Below are 20,147 nucleotides of genomic sequence, written 5' to 3'. Positions count from 1 at the left end.
CACCATAGCACTCACTTTGCATTTACCCCACCCCCAACAAAAAACATGAAATTCTCCCCAATGCATAAATGTATATAAGACAGAGTGGAAGGTGAAGGAAACCTGAGGCGCAAAACATCGGTGAACAACAAGTTGGGGGGTCTGATTTCCCGGAACCCGCTCCCTCTGAAGAGGAACACCATTAGTAGTATCCTTATCAATGACAGCACCATTGGTAGTGCTTCTCTCATACTCTGCAACTCTTGAACTAGACGCGCCAGTAGCCACCTCAATAACCCTAAACTGGCATGCCTCATCATCAATCAGTGAGGCTATCCTCGCATCCTCCAACTCATGGCGCTCCTTCATCCGATCTCGGGACTCATCCTCATACAAGTCCAGTGCCTCTTGCCACGCTCTCGTGGTGTAGGTGGTGACACATCAGTAGTGGCGAATAGCGCAGCAATCAGCGTGTCCTCAGCAAGCTCTGCAGAAGGGTCCGCAGACTCAGGCACCCGAGCCTCTAGTATTGTGTCCAAGTCGGCTCTCAGACTCTCCATAACAGTCTAGAGACTCGTCAATCCACTGTAGGGGCTGGCCGAGCGATAAGTCAAACTCAAATGCGTCCAAATGATGGTGGACCTCCATGATCTTCTGCTCGATGAGCTGGACCATCTTTCTCTCTTTACAGTCTTCTGAATGGACCTCTACATCCAATCCTGGATGTGATGCAGAAGTGTGGCCATTTGCGCCTCTAGTTTCTGGACCCTAGCAAGCGGGACCAATGTAGCATATGGGGTAGAGCTAGCTACCACCCAGTATAGACTCGACCAGAGTGGTGTCGGTAGGCTCAGATGTAGCTGGATTATCCCCTTGGGAGGCGTCCAGGTTCTCACCTAGCAGCTTCACCTCTATATAGAGCCCTCTATTCGGAGCCAACTCATTGGCATCATCCGAGATAAGACCAATATCAACCTGTCCAGGTGTGGTCTTGATCACATCAATGTGACACACGGGCATTCCTGCAGACCTGCACAAGCAAAAACCATGCACGAGAATGGGTAAGTAGTAGTGGCCTTAAAGGCTCTCTCGTGCATCACTGCTTGTAACAACCATGAGAGTTCCACCTCGAACCTCGCAATCATGCTAGCCATCAGCACTACACGATCCCAGGTGACAATATTATCGGTAGCAGCGGGGGAAAGACAGTGTCGGACCAATATCCATAGGAAATTTGTTGTGAAGGTGAGGTTGGCCTTCTTGATACTTCCCTTTGAATCCCGCACCCAATCGGCAGCCTCACCATCTACAGAGAGGTACTGTACAATCTACTACTTAGTGGTCTCTCTCACCTCAGGCTCACGATGGAATTGACCATCTTTGATCAATTTCCACCTATAGTCAAACTTGGCAGTAAGAGGAGTCTGGGTGGCATTAACATCCGCGCCATAGAGAAATATGTGGATGGACTGCAAAGAAATGTTAACCCACTTGCCGCAGACATGAATGTACTCCAACGGTGCATGCTTGGCTATAGCGGCCTACATCTCGAGCCATCCGCTCCAGCCGATGTCATGTGAATAACTCATAAATGGCCGGCATGGTGGGAAGACTCCCCGTGGGAACCTGCGACTCATGTGTCAGGGTCCGGGTAATGACCGCCTTGTCATTGGAAATCTTGTCATCAGTGTAGATTTTGGAATGCCCCTCGACACACCACCGGTTGGGCTGATCACCAAATAGAGCGGGCACGCCACTCTGGGGTGCTGGAGTAGAGTCAACACTCGTAGCCTCATTAGATGAGGTAGAAGCAGAATCCTCCTCTAATTCGGAAGACTCCATCATAAGATTCCTCAAAACTGGATGCCTCCACAGATCCAGACGCTCCCTCGGAATGTGCAGCCAAGCCAGAAGGTATGCCTATCAGTATGCGCTCCTCGTCGGACTTGGAAGCAGTAACTACTCCGGATGCCACCCTCGTGGGCGTGGCTCTAGTGTGGCGGGAAGCATGGGTAGGAGTGCGAGTGCCTGGTGGCACATACTCTGGGTCACGCTCATAATCTAATCCTATGGTAAACCGGTTTGACGGGGTGATTGACTTGGAACGCCCTCGCGAGTAGACATGGTCGTGTTTAGGTTCCATTTGTTCCTGCAAAGAGAAGTAGTTAGGATAAATGAAAGTATAAAAACATAGAAAATGAATGACAGTGAAGAAGTATAGAGTGCAGGACGGACCCATCGATGGTCCGTCAAAGGCATGAAGGCCCGTCATGGGGGTCTATCGAGGGACACTTAGATAGAATTTTTTTAAACATAAGAAATAAAGGTTCTGACAGTGTCGATAGTTTTGCAGGACGGACCGTTGAAGGCACGATGGTCCGTCATGAGGGTCCGTCACGAGACACTTAGAAAAATTATAAAAAAATTATAAACAAAAGTTCTGACACCGTCAACAATTGTTCAGGACGGACTGTCGAAGAAAGGTCCGTCGACGGACACTTAGATTAATTTTATAAAAAGCAGAAGCAAAGGTTCGGTCACCGGGCGACGGTTGTGCTGGAGGGACCGTCGAAGGGAAGATGGTCAATCATAAGGGTCCGTCGATGGATACTTAGAGTAAACTTAGGAAGTAGGGGTTGACGAACCCCAATGACACTCTGTCGCAAGACCGACGATCCATTAACAGGGTCTCCTACTGACCTTCAGGGAACACAGTTTTGCAGCCAATTTGGTACCCTATCATACTAATTTGAAATATTCTTAGAAAAAGCTAAGTTTACTAAACATTTACCCAGCATCCCATCTTTCGTAGGGCATAAATTTTTCTAGTTTTAGCATGCATTTTTGACAGCCTATCAAACCATAGGTCAGGAACAAAATCATGCAAATACACTCTATTTTTTAACAATACACCCCCCATCACTTTCAATTTCTGTGTTATAAGGGACTTACTACATTTGTGTGGAAGTTTTAGCATGCAACATGGTCCAAAATTAAGTACCCAAACAGTTAGACATTACAGAAATCAGGAATATGAACAAAATTTAATTTTAGCGGATCAGAACAAAATACCTGAAAATTGTAGTAGAGGAATAAGAGTATCAACTATAGTAGTTGAACAACAACAACACCAACCACGAACACAGATCGGCAAGAAGACTGAAGAAGATGGAAGATTAGGGAGAGAATGGATTTTGTGGAAGTAGGGGAAGTTTGGGAATCTGAGGATGGAATGGGAGTGAATGGGTGAGGAAGTCGGGGAAAATGAGAGGAACTAAAGAGGGAAACAGTTATGGGGGTTATGTGAAGAGGTGGGTAACTGAAGACCTTAAAAACTTTTAATATGTAATCGGATGGGTCGGGTAGGGTTGGTGGGTGAGGGATCGACAATTCCCTGTCAACAGACCGTAAGCTAGTTGACGGTAAGTCGACCCCTCCGTCGATAGTTCCCTAAATTAGAAAATTTAAAGAACATATGTGAGCACGACAGATCCTACCGACGGTCCATCGAAGGGACGACGGACCATCGATGGGTCCGCCGATGGGTGCACCAGACCAATTTTCTGCAGATTTCTTGTGATTTGGTCCCTGCACATTGAACACCCATTAAGCTAATCTTTTTGTATTTTCTGGAAAATTTTTGCACACGGAACCTACTCTATGCTCTAACCAACACAGCTAAAGAAAAATAAAGGAACATTTAAATGTGACATAAGTAATAAAAGCAAAATGATGCAAATATGCCTAGAAAATAATGAAAAACCTATAGTTGTCTAGATTATACATATTGGGTTGCCTCCAAATCAGTGCTTGATTGAACATCGCGGCACGACGGATGACTCTTGATTACTCAGTCTTCATCAAGATGGTATGCCTCGATCACTTCCTTCGCCGTTTCTGCAGGCCTAGATAGATTTTGATTCGCTGCCCATTCACCTTGAACCTCACACCCTCCTTGTTCTCCAACTCAACAGCACCATGAGGGAATAGTTGAATTATTAAATAGTGACTAGTCCATTTGGACTTGAGTTTTCCCGGAGTCAAACGCAACCTAGAATTGAACAAAAATACCAAATCCCCAACCAAAAATTCGTGTTTCACAATCTTTTAGTCATGGTACTTCTTCATATTTTCTTTGTAGAGCGCTGAAATTTCATATGCGTTCAAGCAAAATGCATCAACCTCATTCAACCTATTTAGCCTTTGTTCTGCAGCCTCATTCAAATCCATTTTCAAAATTCATTGCCCACATGGACTTATGCTTTAATTCAACCGGTAAGTGACAAGCCTTCCCATTTACAAGTTCGTGTTGGGACATACCTATGGGAGTCTTGTATGTTGTTCAGTAGTCCCAAAGAGCATCATCAAGCCTCCTTGACAATCTGTCCTACTACCACTCATCGATTTTGCCAAAATCTGCTTAATATCCCTTTTTGACACCTCAACTTGCCCAATAGTTTGAGGATGGTAAGGAGTGGCCACATTATGGAGAACCCCATGTTTTTCCAATAATCCCTTAAACAACTTGTGGCAAAAGTGGGTCCCCCATCACTGATAATATTCCTTGGGGTGCCAAATCTAGAAAATATGTTCTTTTTCAAGAATGTGGTGACACTCTTTCCTTCATTATTCGCAAGTGTTATAGCTTCTACCCATTTTGACACATAATCGACTGTCATAAGAATGTACTTAATCCCATGAGAACTCATAAAAGAGCCCATAAAGTCAATGCCCCACACATCAAACAATTCAATCACAAGAATGGGATTTAAGGGAACCCTTGCTTTCTCGAAATGCCACCATCTCTTTCACATCTATCACATGCCTTGGCAAACTCATGAGCATCTTGTTGGATGGTTGGCCAATCGTATCCACATTGCAAGATCTTGTGAGCAGTCCGGATACCACTATGATGCCCACCTATATGCGGAGAATGACATGCCTCCAAAAGATTCAACATCTCAACTTCTGACACACAATGTCAAATACGCCCATCGGCGCAACTCTTATATAAGTATGATTCATCCCAAAAGAACTTTTTCACATCATGCATGAAATTTTTCCTTTGATGAAAGGACAAGTCCGGTGGAACGACATCACTGACCAGATAATTTCCAAAATTTGTGAATCATGGAATCAAGTCTTGGGAGGTAGCCAGTTAATGCTCATCAGGGAGAGTATCATCAATTTCAGCCTTTTTACCTAAATCCCTCATTGCTTCTTCTTTTAATCGGGACAAGTGATCAACAACTTGATTTTCGGTCCCTTTTGTATCTTTCACGTCAAAGTCAAATTCTTGAAATAGTAATACCGAATGAATCAACCTCGGTTTTGCATCCTTCTTTGTCATCAAATATCTCAAAGCTGAATGATCAGTATGCACTATAACCCTCGTGCCAAGTAAAGAAAAGCGAAATTTCTCAAAAGCAAAGACTACTGCAACGAGCTCTTGTTTAGTCACGGTGTAGTTCTTTTGGGCTTCATTAAGGGCTTTACTATAATAGTAAATGGGATGAAGGATTTTGTCCCTTCTTTGTCCTAATACCACACCAAGAGAAACCCCACTCGCATCACACATCACCTCAAAAGGCTTGCTCCAATCCAAAGAAATGATGATAGGTGCAGAAACTAACTGTTCCTTCAACTCACAAAATGCCTTAAGACATGATTCATCAAACTGAAACTCACACTCTTTAAATGAAACTCACACTGTTTCTTAAGCAACTTGGACAAAGGATGTGCAATCTTTGAAAAATCCGTGATGAACCTCCGGTAAAAGCCTGCATGCCCAAGAAAACTTTTTACACCTTTATAGAGATAGGTGGAGGAAGTCGCTTTATCACCTCAACTTTGACTTTATCAACCTCTATACCTTTCTATGAAATGCGATGACCCAATACAATACCTTCTTTCACCATGAAGTGACATTTTTCCCAATTTAGCACAAGGTTGCAATCTTCGCACCTCTTAAGAACCTCGGAAAAATGACTTAAACACCGCTCAAATGAATCACCAAACACTGAAAAATAATCTATAAATACCTCAATAATTTCCTCCACCATATTAGAGAATATCGATATCATACATCTCTAAAACGTGGCCGGTGCATTAAATAACCCAAACGATATTCTCTTGAAAGCAAAGGTTTCATAAGGACAAGTAAAGGTGGTTTTCTCTTGATCTTCCGGTGCAAGAGAAATATGATTATAACCCAAATAGCCCTCAAGAAAACAATACCACACCTTTCGTACAAGTCTATCTAAAATATGATCCATGAAGGGCATAGGAAAATGGTCCATCTCGGTCCATGAATTTAATTTTTGGTACTCTATACATACCCTCCATCCAGTCACCAGCCTCATCTGAACAAGCTCATTTTTCTCATTGGGAACCACAGTCATTCCCCCTTTCTTAGGTACACACTGAACAGGGCATACCCAACTACTATCGACGATTGAATATGTCACTCTAGCATCAAACCACTTAACAATTTCCTTCTTCACCACCCTTTGCATAGGTGGATTTAAACGTCTCTAGTGCTTAATACTTTGCTTATGATCGGGTATGAGTTGGATTTTATGTGAACAAATCTCGGGAGGGATCCCAATAATGTCCGCAATAGTCCACCCAATAACTCTTTTGAATTTTTTAACACCTCCACCAGACTCTCAACTTGATGCACATTCAAATCTGATGCAATAATTACCGGCAAAGTGTCACCTTTTCCCAAGAATACATACCTCATATGAGGTGGTAGAGACTTAAGTTCTACTTTTGGAGCCTCCTCTATAGATGGTTTCCCCGGGGGAGACTCGTGATGCTTCATATCTAACTCCAACTTCTTTGGTTTAAACCAAACATCACCTCGATCAAGTGTCGGGACCAATGACCCATACTCTTCAATGCAATCACTATCAAAATTCAGGATCACTGCCGCTAGTGCTTTTACACGTAGACGCTCTTCTATTTGTACCTCAGATGACTTTTCAACCCTATAAGATATGGCAGATACTTATTGGATCTCACCACTCTGCCTCATGGACCTACAAATGTTGAAAGTCACTTCTTCGTTGTTCAACCGAAATTTCATTTGCCCTTTCACTATATCAACCAAGGCTCTACCTGTAATAAAGAATGGCCTCCTAAGAATAAAATCAACCTCACAATCACAAATCACAAAATTGGACATAAATATGAATGACTCCACCTTTATTAACACATCATGGAGTATTTCAAGGCCTCTTCACCGTTCGATCAGCCATTAGTAGTCGTATCGTAGTGGGCTTTGGGACATTCAAATCCAACTTCTTGTAAATAGAGAAAGGCATGAGATTTATGCTTTCCCCAAGATCACATAATGTTTTCGCAAAGTGTAATAACCCGATTGTGCATGGAATAGTCAAGGCACCCGGATCTTTTTTCTTTTGCACTAAAGACCTCGTAGCAGTAGCACTATAATGTTGCATTCTATCATCATTTTCAAAACTGATCGACCTTTTCTTAGTGACCATATCTTTCATGAACCTTCCATAATCGGGCATTTGTTTAAGAGCTTCTATGAAAGGGACATTGATGGAAAGTTGATTGAGCATAGTGATAAAATGTCGGTATTTGCCATCCTTGGTCTTTTTCACTAACCTCTTTGAGAATGGAGGTGGCGGTCTAGGCATGGGGGTCACCTTTTGGGGTACATTAGCTTCTCTCTCCTTTTTGTCTTCTAACTCACCACTAATTTCCACTACCTTATCATCGCCTCTTATCACATTTTCTACTCTAGACGGCATCGATGGGTCAATGGTTTGCTTACCACCTCGAGTTGTGACTTCCATACAATGTCCATCATTTTTCAGTTTTGGACAGTATTGCTAGGAAGAGTGCCCGGTTGGCGTGGGTTCACAGTTAAAGACAATTGGGCCATTTGCAACTCAAGATGTTTGATCGAGATTGCATGTGCATCAACTTTTTGCCCAATACTCGCTAAGTCTCTCCTCAACTATTTAGTGTGCTTATCAGTAGCATCAAACCTCCTCGTCATTTTTCTGCAACATATCCTTAACTCGAGCCATACTACCTCCACCATCCGTAGAAGCAACTTTATGATTTTGAGGTGGAACATAATGCCCACTCCTATCATTTCTGTTACCATAGTTACCCAGGTTGAAGTTGTTGTCGCTGTTGTAACTCCCATCTCGGACATAATGACACTCTTGATTGTAATTACCATGTTCCGACCTTTATTTCCTTGACCTTGGTGCTAATTCTCTTGATTGGAGCCTTGGGAGTTTGATCGAGAACTTTTCATCTCCTCATTTACCACATAAGAGTCCTCCTCATAGTAATACTCATCATTCGGCGGTGGTGGTTTAGACAAGTAGTTCACCACATTTACCTTTTCTGCACCCTCATTGACATGTTTCAACACCAGACCAAGCTCAATTCTTATTTGATCCATTTTTTCACAAATCTCATCTGTGGCTGGGTTGTGTGCAGATTGCACTACAAAAGTGTTTCTCCCAGTATCTGACTTCTTAGTGCTCCAAGCTTTGTTTTTTCAGGAGATTTTCTCCAATTTCTTAGCAATCTCAGCATAAGGACACTTCCCATCAGAACCACCCGCTATTATATCCAGTACTGCTTTATTATTATCATATTTTCCCCGATCAAAAGTACTCTTTCAGTGACTCATCATCGATGCGGTGATTGGGGACGCTTCTTAAGAACAAAGTGAACCTTTACGAAAAAACAACTGATTGATTCTCTCGGTAGTTCCATAAAGTTGTTAAGCCTATATTTGTGGCTTATCTTCTTAGACACCGGGTAGTAACGTGCTAACAAGACATCCCTCAATTGATTCCAGGTGTAGATTGAGTTATAGGGGAGCTCGGTAAACCATATAGCCGTTTCTCCCGTTAGTGAGAGAGGAAACACTCTCAACCAAATTACGTCCATATTTAAATTAGGCCTCCCTACACACTGAACTCACCTTGGAGATGTGAGTGTGTGGATCCTCAAAAGGTAGCCCTGAAAACAAACCTCTAGCGGTGAGCATTTGCATCAGACTACTAGTTACCACGAAAGTATGCACGTGTGGTAGGGGAGGATAGACAAGTGGCCCGTCAGAGTCAGTAATATTATCATATCTCATATAGTACTATTGAGGGCGTGGAGCGGGAGGTTGCCTCCATAATTCACCTTCCCCACAATTTTCAGGTAATAATTGATCATGAGCATCAACTGGTGGTGGAAGTTATGGGTTGTGATCATCATCGAGAATACCCAAATTTTTGTTCATTCTGCGCAGTGTACGCCCTAGTTTGGGGGTCTGGTGAGAGTATGGGTTCTCATATACTCAGCATACTTGGTATACACGGAAATTAAATCTGCAAGAGACAAAAACAAAGAGAAAGTAAAATTAGGAAAATGTTGACTAAACTTTGGTAATAAGCTTAAAGTTAATCTAAAAGCCAATTTCCTCAACAGCGGCGCCAAAATTTGATACACTCAAATTTACTTCTAAAAAAAAGTGTAAGCGCTCGTATCAAGTAAAGAACCCAACTATGAGGTTGGGATCAGTCCCGCGAGAAAAATGATTTAGACCTAATTTTAACCTATTGTTACTTCTATTTAGTCAAGTCCTTTCCGAGAAAACGTAACAAACATGGGGTTTTTAAGCAATAAAAGTGAATAGCTATTTCTAAATAAACAAGTGACAGGTTTATAGATTTGATTTTTATCAAGTAATGAGAGTAACTAGGGTTTAAGTGTTCCCATAGGCTCATAAAGCGGTAATTCTAGCTATAACAATCCTTTCCCAGTATCTTGCATGCAATGTGGTAAGTTATGTATCCCTAATTCCTTGGTTCGGAAACTAGGAAATTTCACTCTGCACCTTGGTCCGGCTACGTGTGTATGCTTTACTAAACTTTACCTTTACCTCATATTAAGCATCATAATCGATGTTTGGCTTAGTATTTACTTTACACCAATCGATACCAGCCTATTAGATAGTGTATACTAAATCTATGTTGATAATTTCTTTCTTATTATCTACCTCCTTGGTCTGCCAAGTAGCAACAAGGCGAAATGTCTGCACTCGTTAAAAAGACTTCTAAACGAAAGAATTATCAATACATGTAAGACACTGTTCTAGGATTATTATTTTAACTTGTTTTTACCTTGTTAATTACCCATGGTTCCCACAACCCTAGTTATGGATTTAGTTACCCATGTTAATAATCACACAATTCATATTAGTTTGATAAGAATTCATGTACTGACTTTAATGATATTCAAGAAAATCTAGAAAATTACTTGAATTAATCAATAAGCTTGCAATAAATGATTTCCCGAAAATATAATAATTTCCTAAAATCACAAGTTCACAACTTAAACAATAAAATATGAAAAATACCCTAGAGTCTAACCCCAAAAATGAGGTTTTTACAAGTATTTGTAATAATAGAGTCCTAGCAAGAGGGAAAACTATTTATGGAAAATCTTCCCAAAAACCGTGTCTGAGTCGACGACCTAGATGACGGACCTTCGTAGTCCTCCGTCGTTCCACACTTAGCTTCTTTTCAAGATGGGTACTGGGACTACATTCTGTTGATGATGACGAATGTGCAGGACGGTCCGTCATGGAGATGATGGTCTGTCTAGAGCCTACGTAGCCCCTCACTTAGTCAGAATTCCCCAATCTTCATTCAGCATCTTTTCTTTCATACGACGGTGGCCACCTACGGACCGTCGAAGGGTAGACGGACCATCGATGGCTCCATAGGTAGTCAGCTTCGCAATTTCAGAACAATTCTTCCACGTTTTCATGTTGGATAGATTTCCTGCAAACAAAGAGAAAAATACATTAAAACTAATACAAAAAGGCCTTAGACACACACGAAACATAAGGAAAAGAGTTGAATGTACCATGAAACCACGGTACATCACAAACCACCGGGCCGTGTGGGCATCTACTCTAACACCTAAGTAGGAGAAACATCATACCGCAAAAGTTTAAACATGCGAAAAAATTAGCGAAATATAAATATGATAGAGATAAAATATTTATAACAAACTCTTTTTAACGAACTAAGTAAGACTTTTAAAGTAATTAACAACCACAAGAATTTAGTCTAACGGGTACAAGATTTACTGAAAATAAATACTGACAAAATAAAAAAGACGCATCTTCCATTGGTATAAGGAATGATAGAAGTTGCTGGAGAATTTCTTCGTCTTCACCTATTGAAACATCACCAATCTCGCATCCAGACTGTGTCAAAAGACATAGCAAGAGTAGTATTTGTACAACCACATGTAATGGTAGACATCATTGGTCAATCTGATGCCCACCTCATAATATAATAAATGAATAATGAGATCATGCATTAAACCGCTCGCTTCTCTACCCTTGCCCTCTTTTAAGACACCTTCTATTTACATTATTGCTCTAAATACTAACCACTTTACAAACTATTAACACTTTTGATTTTATTATATCATAGCCTAAACATGATAACCCCATAGAGTATTTAAAAATACTACCACTTTTTTTTCTTACCAGTTGATCGTGTAATACCCTTGATTCTTACCACCTTTCCTAACCAAGGCCAAATTTTTTTTTACCTCAACTCTATACTTAGCCAAATCTCTTTTCGTACTTATTCCAACGAACACCTCTTGCTACCACCACTCACCCCTAAAACACCTTAACATTTGCCTATTGCCTATTTAGTATGCATTATAGAACATATCCACGTCACCACATATTCATGTGCATACACATAAATCACCCTAAACCTAACCATCAAGGCTTTTGCTACACACAATACTAAATACAACATGCTTCACAACAAACATTTACGACAATGAGTTGGTCCTCCCACGGAACCCACAATCAAGCAGTTAGTTTGCCGAAATGTGGTAATCTAATCCTAAAGTTGTGTTAGAATATGGCAACCAATCCAATACTTATACCAAAACGTGGAAACCCGATCCAATAGTTGTGCTGGAACGTGGAATCCAATCTAATTTAACTTTCCGAAATGTGGTAATCTGATCCCCAATCATGCACCACAATCACAATTACAATGTATATTCTCACATTCATACAAAAAGAGGTGATTCATGGTATACAACTAACTATTTAATTATCCTTATTTAAGGTTAAGGCGATCAATAACAGAACATTCATATGCATACGTGCATTATAACGAAGCAATTACAAATATGAAATATACCAATATGAAATCTCGACCACACCAACGAATTACTCTTCGATTCCCAACATGAAGTATACAAAGCTCACCCTTAGCTCTTAATTAGTTTTTGTTATTAGCATTTAATCCTAATTCACTAAGACTAATCAATTTCATGAATTCACTAGATCAAACATAGAGTACACCCATAGTCTTGTTCCACCTTACAAGATACCCTTATTTTTTAAGAAAATGTATTGAAGAAATCAATTCCATAAACTTTTACAAGTCATCTAAATCTCTACTTATGTACTAACCCGATTACGTTGAATAATGAGCAATTTCTATGATATTCACTCGGTGCACGAAGGGATACACATAACTCATACTATTGATTTCATACATTACATGGTAAGCATAGATTTACAACTTCTCAATGCATAAAACCTAACCTATCTGACGTCCAAGAAGCTGCACATGATTTTTAATTTTGTTCTCAGCTTTTTATGAACTCGCTATGGTGAATTTGGCCAATATTTCGCAAGATTTTGCCATCCCCATGCTAGAAATCTCTTTCTCCTTGTTTCCCAAGCTTAGAACGTCTTTTTTGAGGTTTCTTGGGTAATTTACAACTATTCTAGGCATTTTAGGAGGATGGAGAAAGTATGATTTCTCGTAATTATGTTATATCTTCTCTATCTTGCTATAGTGGAGAATTACTCCGATGTAGCACTGTCGCGCCAATGGCATCCTGCCTGCTGTAGCGGGACAAGGTCCATATTTTTTTGTGTATTTTTGTCATTCCGAAATAACAACAATTCATCGTTACACCCTCCGATAAGAGAACCATTTATACTAATTAGCTAACTAACTTAATCAAAACACTAAGGCATTAAAGTTAAAGAAGCAACTTAAATGCTAAGGAAAGAAAATGCAAAAGAGTACGCTTAGAACCTGAAAGTCAATGTACCAAAGCATCCAAAGTTCAACCATAGAATCTGAATCAAATTAGGAGGTGGAGTTCCCGATTAATTACTTGTAGAGGTGGGTATAGCCGACTGAATTTGCCTGGCTTCAAGTGTTGGACTCCCCGCCTCTTTGGAGTAAGAACGTTGAAAGTTACCGAATTTCTTGGACTTTTTAGCCAATGACTTATCCTGACGTCTCGCCTCACCGCCTCCACTTTCTTCACAAAATTTATTACCTCATAAAGCTCTTCCCTGTACAGCTCATGTGAATAGATGATATATGCATGTGAATAGATGATATATGCAACTCAGAATTTAGTCCCTTAATAAATAAACGGATCTTATCTTCCTTAGTAGTCACCAACTGTGTGGCATAGATAGACAAGACATGAAACTTGGAATCATAAGCAACCACAAACATACCACCCTGCCCCCAAGGCCATGAACTCCTCTTTCATGGCAATCTCTCAAATTCCTAAGCACATATTTCTCTAAAAATAAAGCATGAAACCAAGTCCAACTAAGTAGAGGTAAAATCAAAGATCTCCATTCCACATAATCTCTCCACCACTACTTAGCCTCACCTTGAAGTTCAAAATTCACAAACTCAACCCCATGCTAATGTACAATTCCCAACTTATGCAGCCTCTCATAACAATCTAGGATGAAATAATATGCATCCTAACTCTCGAGACTATTGAACATAGGCGGTTTAAATTTGAAGAACTTAGTCAACATTTCATGCTCATTAATTGTCATACCAGGACCCAACAAAGAACGAAAGAAAGCATCATTACCTCCAGTTCCACCCAACTTAGGGACAGTGATAGCAATAGGAGGATTGGCTGGAGCCTGAGTTTCTTGAACAGAAACAAGCACTAAAGTACCAAACAACCCTTTCAAGAATTACATTCTCATCTAAGCTAACATTGAGTGTAAGGGAGGAATGTCTTCTATCGTATCCTGCACCTCTTTCTCTTTTCCTACATTCTCCTGATCCCAACCTCGATAGCTTATCTAGCTCTTTGTGATGCGCATGAGGGGTATCATATCAGGGAGAATTTTCTTCCGTTGCTCCATCCCCAATAGGTTCTACTCTTTCTCAGACTCTACCCCTAGGTCTTCCTCTACCCTTACCTCGACCGTGAACTCTCGCTACAGATTCCTCTATTAGAGCATTAAAGGGATCTACATGCCTAACGCCATTGAATATGGTGTTAACCATAAACATACATATGAGTGAAGGAGGTTGGATACCATTTGAATCATCACATACCAATTGAAATCAAGTTATAGAACGAAAGGAGACGAGATAAAAGAGAGAGATTTCGTAAAGTCTGATGCCTGTTGAATTAAGTACATACATCTCCGTACCGTTGACAAGATGGCAGTAGACTCGTTTTGGTACATTGAGATCAACAAACCTATACTCTGATACAAATTTTTCATGACCCTGATCGTCATGAGTGACACCAACACTAATCCTCCGGTGGGAGAACCATTTATTATAATTTGTTAACCAACTTAATCAAAATACCAAGGCATTAAAGTAACGGAAGAAAGATGAATGTGAAGGAAAGAAAATATGGAGTCCCCATAAACTCCAAACAAAAGTCTAATAACTAAACAAATGTGAAAAAACATGCCTAGAACCTAAAAGTCAATATACCAAAACATCTACACTATAACCATAAGTCTAAACAAGAAGAGGTACAACCCCATACTAACATGCTAATAACTAACTAGAATTCAAAGTACGGAATGTGGACATAAACAAATGGAGAACTCATGGCAGCCCAGAAGAACTGGTTCAGCCTTGAATTCGTACATAACCATTGGATTCTAAGCGAGGTATGTCAATAGCCGCCTGAATATGCCATGTACTCAACAAAGAAAGAGCAAGTGCATTATAAATAGACAACCATAATGTAGTGGTAGGATCACCTGACTATCCCAATAAGTGCAACATACATAAACTATTACAATACAATAATTAAATGAATACACTGAACATACACAATATCAGCACCATTTACGGACAATGTATAATTTCACATTTATCACGATACACAATCACTTCAAGTCATTGGTTCTCTCAGGGAACCTATGTCACAACCCAACCCACGGAGCCGTGTGGGCACCTTACTCTAACACTTAAGTAGGAGAATCCCCATATACCAAAGGTTTATACATGAAAAAAAATTAACGGAACATATATATAATAGAGATAAAATTCTTTATAACAAACTCTTTTTCACGTACTAATTTAGACTTGTAAAGTAATTAACAACCCGAAGGATCTATTCTAACCGATAAAAGAGCTAATAAGAGTAAAAATATAGACAAAATAACAAAAGACACAGCTCCCACTTATGCGGAAAGAAAATAGAAATTGCTGGAGAATCTCTTCATCTTTACATAATGAAACATCACCAATCCTGCTTCTGGACTATGTCAAAAGACATAGAAAGAGTAGTATCAGTACAACCACATTTATTTGTAGGAATCATCGGTCAATGTGACGCCCATCTCATAATATAAGAAATAAATAACAAGATCATGCATTAAACCACTCTCTTTTCCACTCTTTTCCCTCTCTTAGGACACTATCTATTTGCACCCATACTCTGAATACTAACAACTTTACCAACAACGAACACATTTTCGGGTCTATTAGATCATAGCCTAAAACATGCTAACCCCACAAAGTATTTTGAATACTACCATGTTTCTTAGCTACCCGTCGATCGTGTAATACCCTTAATTGTTATCACCTTGACTGACTAAGACTACATAATTTCATTGCCTCAACTCTAACCTTAGCCAATTCTATTTTCATATTATCCTAACGAACACCTATCGCTATCCATCTCTCATCCATAGAACACTTTGACCTTTCACCAATACTCAACAAGTATACAAAATGGAAATATCTACAACGCCACTTATTCTCATGTGTACACATAATTCCATCTATACCCAATCATCAAGGATTTCACACACGCCTAATATGGAATATAACATGCTTCACAACACACATTTATTGCAATTAGTTATCCTATCACAAAATCCAAATCCAAATAGTTAGAATGTAGGAACGTAGCAATACGATCCTAAAGTTATGCCAAAACGTGGAAATTTGATCTAATATTGTGTCGGAATGTGAAAACCCGATCTAAATGTTATGATAGAACATGGAAACCGATCCCAGGTAGCTTTCTGGAACAAGACAATTCGATCCCCGTTCACACACCATAATAACAACCATCATTATATCATCAAGATCATACATAGACATCATGATTTCATGGTTACATCATTCATCTAACTCATATATAGCAAGTGTATCAATATTGCACTTTCATACATATACAAGTATCACTATTAAGTAAGAACATGCATACATCACACTAATATAGAATCTAAACCATTACCTTCGAGTTTCTCTTCAATTATTAACATGCAAGTGGACCAATTTCAGCCCTAATTCTTTATTAGGGTTCATTATTAGGGTTTTAATCCCAATTTACTAACCTTCCTCGGTTTCATTTCATATAGATCGAACATAGCGTACACCCTGATCTTGTTCCACTTTATCGAATACCCTTATTATTGTAGCAATTTTATTAAAAAAACAATTTTGAAACCGTGAGAAGTCATCAACTATCTACATAAGTGCTAACCAAATTACATAAAACTATAAGAATTTCTTCACAAAATTCACTCAGTGCACGAAGGTCAACAGACAATTCATAATATGATTTCATACATTACATGGTAAGCATGAATTTACAACTACTAAATGCATAAAACCTAATCTACCTTGGTGCCAAAACGTTGCACAAGGTTTTTGATTTTGTATCCAGCTTTTCCGGACTCATTACGGTGAAATTGGCAAATAATTTTAAATATTCCACCATCCCCAAGCTAGAAATCTCCTTCTCTTTCTTCCCCAAGTTTTGAATGGTTTTTCTGAGGTTTCTAGTGTAAATTACGTGTTTTCTAGGTACCTTAGGAAGATTCAAAAAATAGGATTTCTCGCAATTATGATTTGTCTCGCCTATCTCATTGTAGCAATAACGTATTCCACTGCATCGCCACCGTGCCAGTGGCATCTAACCTTCTGTAGCGGGATAGGGTCTAGATATTTTTGCGTATTTTTGTCCTTTCTAAATAATGGTTCGGGTCATTACAACCTAAACCCAAACTATTAGAACGCCGGAACATGGAAATTGATCTCATATCTATGTCAAAACATGGAAATCGATCAAAGTTAGTGTGTTGGATCGCAACACCCGATCCATTCAACAAACCACAATCACATTCGCAAGTATATTCTAAAATCATACAATCAAGTCATGATTCATGACATTCATCATTCATCTATCTCATTTAAAACTAGTGTGATCAATTATGAAATATTCGCATACATATACATATTATAATAAAGAAAGAAAGACTCATACATCACACAACATGAAATCGCACCATCACTTACCTCGAAACAAGCTTGAATCTCCTAAGAAAATTGATTCTTACCTTTATAGACTTGTTTCTCTTGCTTTTAGTCTACAAACAATTTTATTATCACGAAGATCACAAAAAAACATCTTATTACCCCGATAAACAATAATATCAATCCTAGGTCAAACCTTTAATCCCCATACCTAGAGTAGGACTTTCTTTAACATAGATCAAAACCCTTCCTCGTCAATAATGGACCATTAGATTACGTTCTAAGGATTAAAAAATGAATTTACGGAGTTAAAATTGTACCTTTAGAGCCTGTTTGGCTCAGCTTAAAAGCTGGTCAAACTGACTTAAAAGCTGGTTTTTGACTTATTTAACTATTTGCAATACTCAAAACAGCTTATTTTAAGTTAAAAAAAACTTATTTTAAGCTAAAAGTTAAAAGCTGCGGTAGGGGTGCTTTTTTTTAGCTTATAAGCTGTTTTAAGTTGACCATATTTTTATGTTTTTTCCCTTAATATTTTTATACAATATCCAAATTATCCATATAACCCTAACATCTCTTTCTTCTATTTTTCCCTTTTCACGTTTGGCATAACAACTTCAGCACTTTTATTCAAACGCATAACTTCTTATTATAAAAATAAGTTTCAGGACTTTCAAAAGTACTTTTTTAAAGTTGCTTTTATTAAGCACATCCAAACGGGCCCTTAGTCTTAAGAATGGTAGAAAACTGTCAAGAAACACGTGGGGTTCGTCTCCTTACTCTCAATGTCGAAAAGTGCAAAATAAAAACGTTTTGGGATTTATTTTTCTGACTCAAGTGGCGTATGTCCCTCCACAATGGTACTCACCGTACTACAGCAACACGCCCTGGCAGGAAAAATCCAGCCTCTGTAGTTTGCAAGGAACCAGAGGCATGTGCTCATTTATGAATTTAATACTTCTCATAGAAAATTATATTACTCCACATTCAGGTTTTTTAGTAATGATAAAAAAAATTTAATGTAAAATTTAGAAAATATAATGTTATTTGACAATGTTTTTGATATTTTGTTGAAGTCATCTAAGATTCTATGTTATCTTAGTAGAGGTTAAAATGATAAATTAGTGATGTAACAAAATAAATACAATGCATATTTTGAGTAGAAATAGAATATATGTACACTCTATTTTTATTTAATTATGAATCAATTACTATATATACATTGTAAAATCATTAAATGCTAGAATTTCTCTTTATTACATGTAGTTTTTGAATGCTCATACCAACAACAGGTTTTAGATATCAATCTTTCAAGGAAGCTTTTGGTGTAATTATGCTGCAATTAAGGCTTTTATATCCAATAAAGGTTCACTTGCTTCTTCTTTTTTTGTGTTTTCTAAATGAATATAACAAAAACAATTTAAACATTAATTATTTACAGTTTGTTATAATTATGTTGTTATGTTATTAGCATTTTAAAATTAATATTTGATATATTTAATTGCTTTATTTTGGAGTTATAAGAATGAACATTGGAACGGATGACTTCTACATCATCCATTAGCATTGGTTATCTATCAATGTATTTCATTCTTAAGTCCTCCATTACTCTTTGTAACCTATGTAACCTATGTAACTCCCATTGTAACTTATATAACCTATGTAACTCTCATTGTAACCTATGAAACTCCTAAGGTCATTATCTTCACTATTTACTACCTCCATTATCTTCCTATTCATTGCTAGGAAGACTTCTTGTAGTATAAATAGTGGTAGTCTTCATTTGGTTTTAGAAACACACAAAATACACGAGAAAACAAAGAGTGAAAGAGTTAGTCCAAAAGAGAGTTCTTATTAGTTGAAGGGAGGTGTTCTTTTTTGTGGAGATATGGACTCAACTCTTGTCCAGAGTTGTTGAGTTATACTTTGTGAAGGTTGTTATATCCTGGAGGGGACAAGTCAAAGAGGACTACTGCTGGACCGGTGAAAACATTTGTTGCAGTGGGCTTGAATATCCTTAAAGAGAGCGAGATATCCGCGCCTCAGCGTGAAGAGATTAATTTCTTCATTTTATTTTCAATTGTAATCTTGCAATTTTATTATCTTGTAAGTTTTTTACTAACAATTTTAAGGAGATTCAATGATGGCTACAATTGAAAAAACCGCGGATGTCAAGATGGGAGATCATAACAAGCCATTTCGGTTCAATGGTAACCATTTCAAGAGATGGAAGGGTAAAGTACTTTTCTACTTAAGTCTTCTCAATGTTTCTTATGTATTAACTGAGAAGAATCCAAATAAAGAAGACATCACCACTATGAATGATGATGAAACTATTTCTCATCTAGAGAAAGTAGAAAAGTACGATGGTGATTCCTATAAGTGTCGGTATTATCTTCTTAGTTGTCTATCTGATAATTTTTATGATTATTATGATAGAACTTACTTTAGTGCAAAGAAAATTTGGAAGGCACTGCAGAGTAAGTATGATACCGAAGAGGCTGGAGCGAAAAAATATGCAGCTAGTAGATTTTTTTGTTTCCAAATGGT

At 38.6% G+C, this 20,147-nt stretch overlaps 1 protein-coding gene across 1 annotated transcript; it reads right to left on the bottom strand.

Moving 5' to 3' along the window:
* Nucleotides 1-5,137: 5,137 nt before the first annotated feature.
* LOC138338500 (uncharacterized) lies at nucleotides 5,138-7,763 on the bottom strand. Its single transcript, XM_069289466.1, has 4 exons — nucleotides 7,417-7,763; nucleotides 6,720-6,971; nucleotides 6,318-6,486; nucleotides 5,138-5,656 (listed from the first exon to the last, which is right to left on the bottom strand). The coding sequence occupies exons 1-4, from the start codon at nucleotides 7,761-7,763 to the stop codon at nucleotides 5,138-5,140; spliced, it is 1,287 nt and encodes a 428-aa protein (XP_069145567.1).
* Nucleotides 7,764-20,147: the final 12,384 nt, after the last annotated feature.

Source organism: Solanum lycopersicum, chromosome 9 (assembly GCF_036512215.1).
Source record: "Solanum lycopersicum chromosome 9, SLM_r2.1".
Lineage (NCBI taxonomy): Eukaryota > Viridiplantae > Streptophyta > Magnoliopsida > Solanales > Solanaceae > Solanum > Solanum lycopersicum.
The sequence above is the reverse complement of the archived record's forward strand: the minus strand, read 5'-3'. Positions and strand labels throughout refer to the sequence as shown.

What these genes read in the sequence shown, in the direction of transcription:
- LOC138338500 (XM_069289466.1), bottom strand. Translation starts at nt 7,763, where the DNA reads ATGCCGTCTAGAGTAGAAAATGTGATAAGAGGCGATGATAAGGTAGTG. An exon ending in TCTCTACCACCTCATATGAG is followed by an intron (nt 6,487 to 6,719) that starts GTATGTATTCTT and finishes ACCTATGCAAAG; the next exon opens with GGTGGTGAAGAAGGAAATTG. An exon ending in GGCTGGTGACTGGATGGAGG is followed by an intron (nt 5,657 to 6,317) that starts GTATGTATAGAG and finishes TGTGAGTTTCAG; the next exon opens with TTTGATGAATCATGTCTTAA.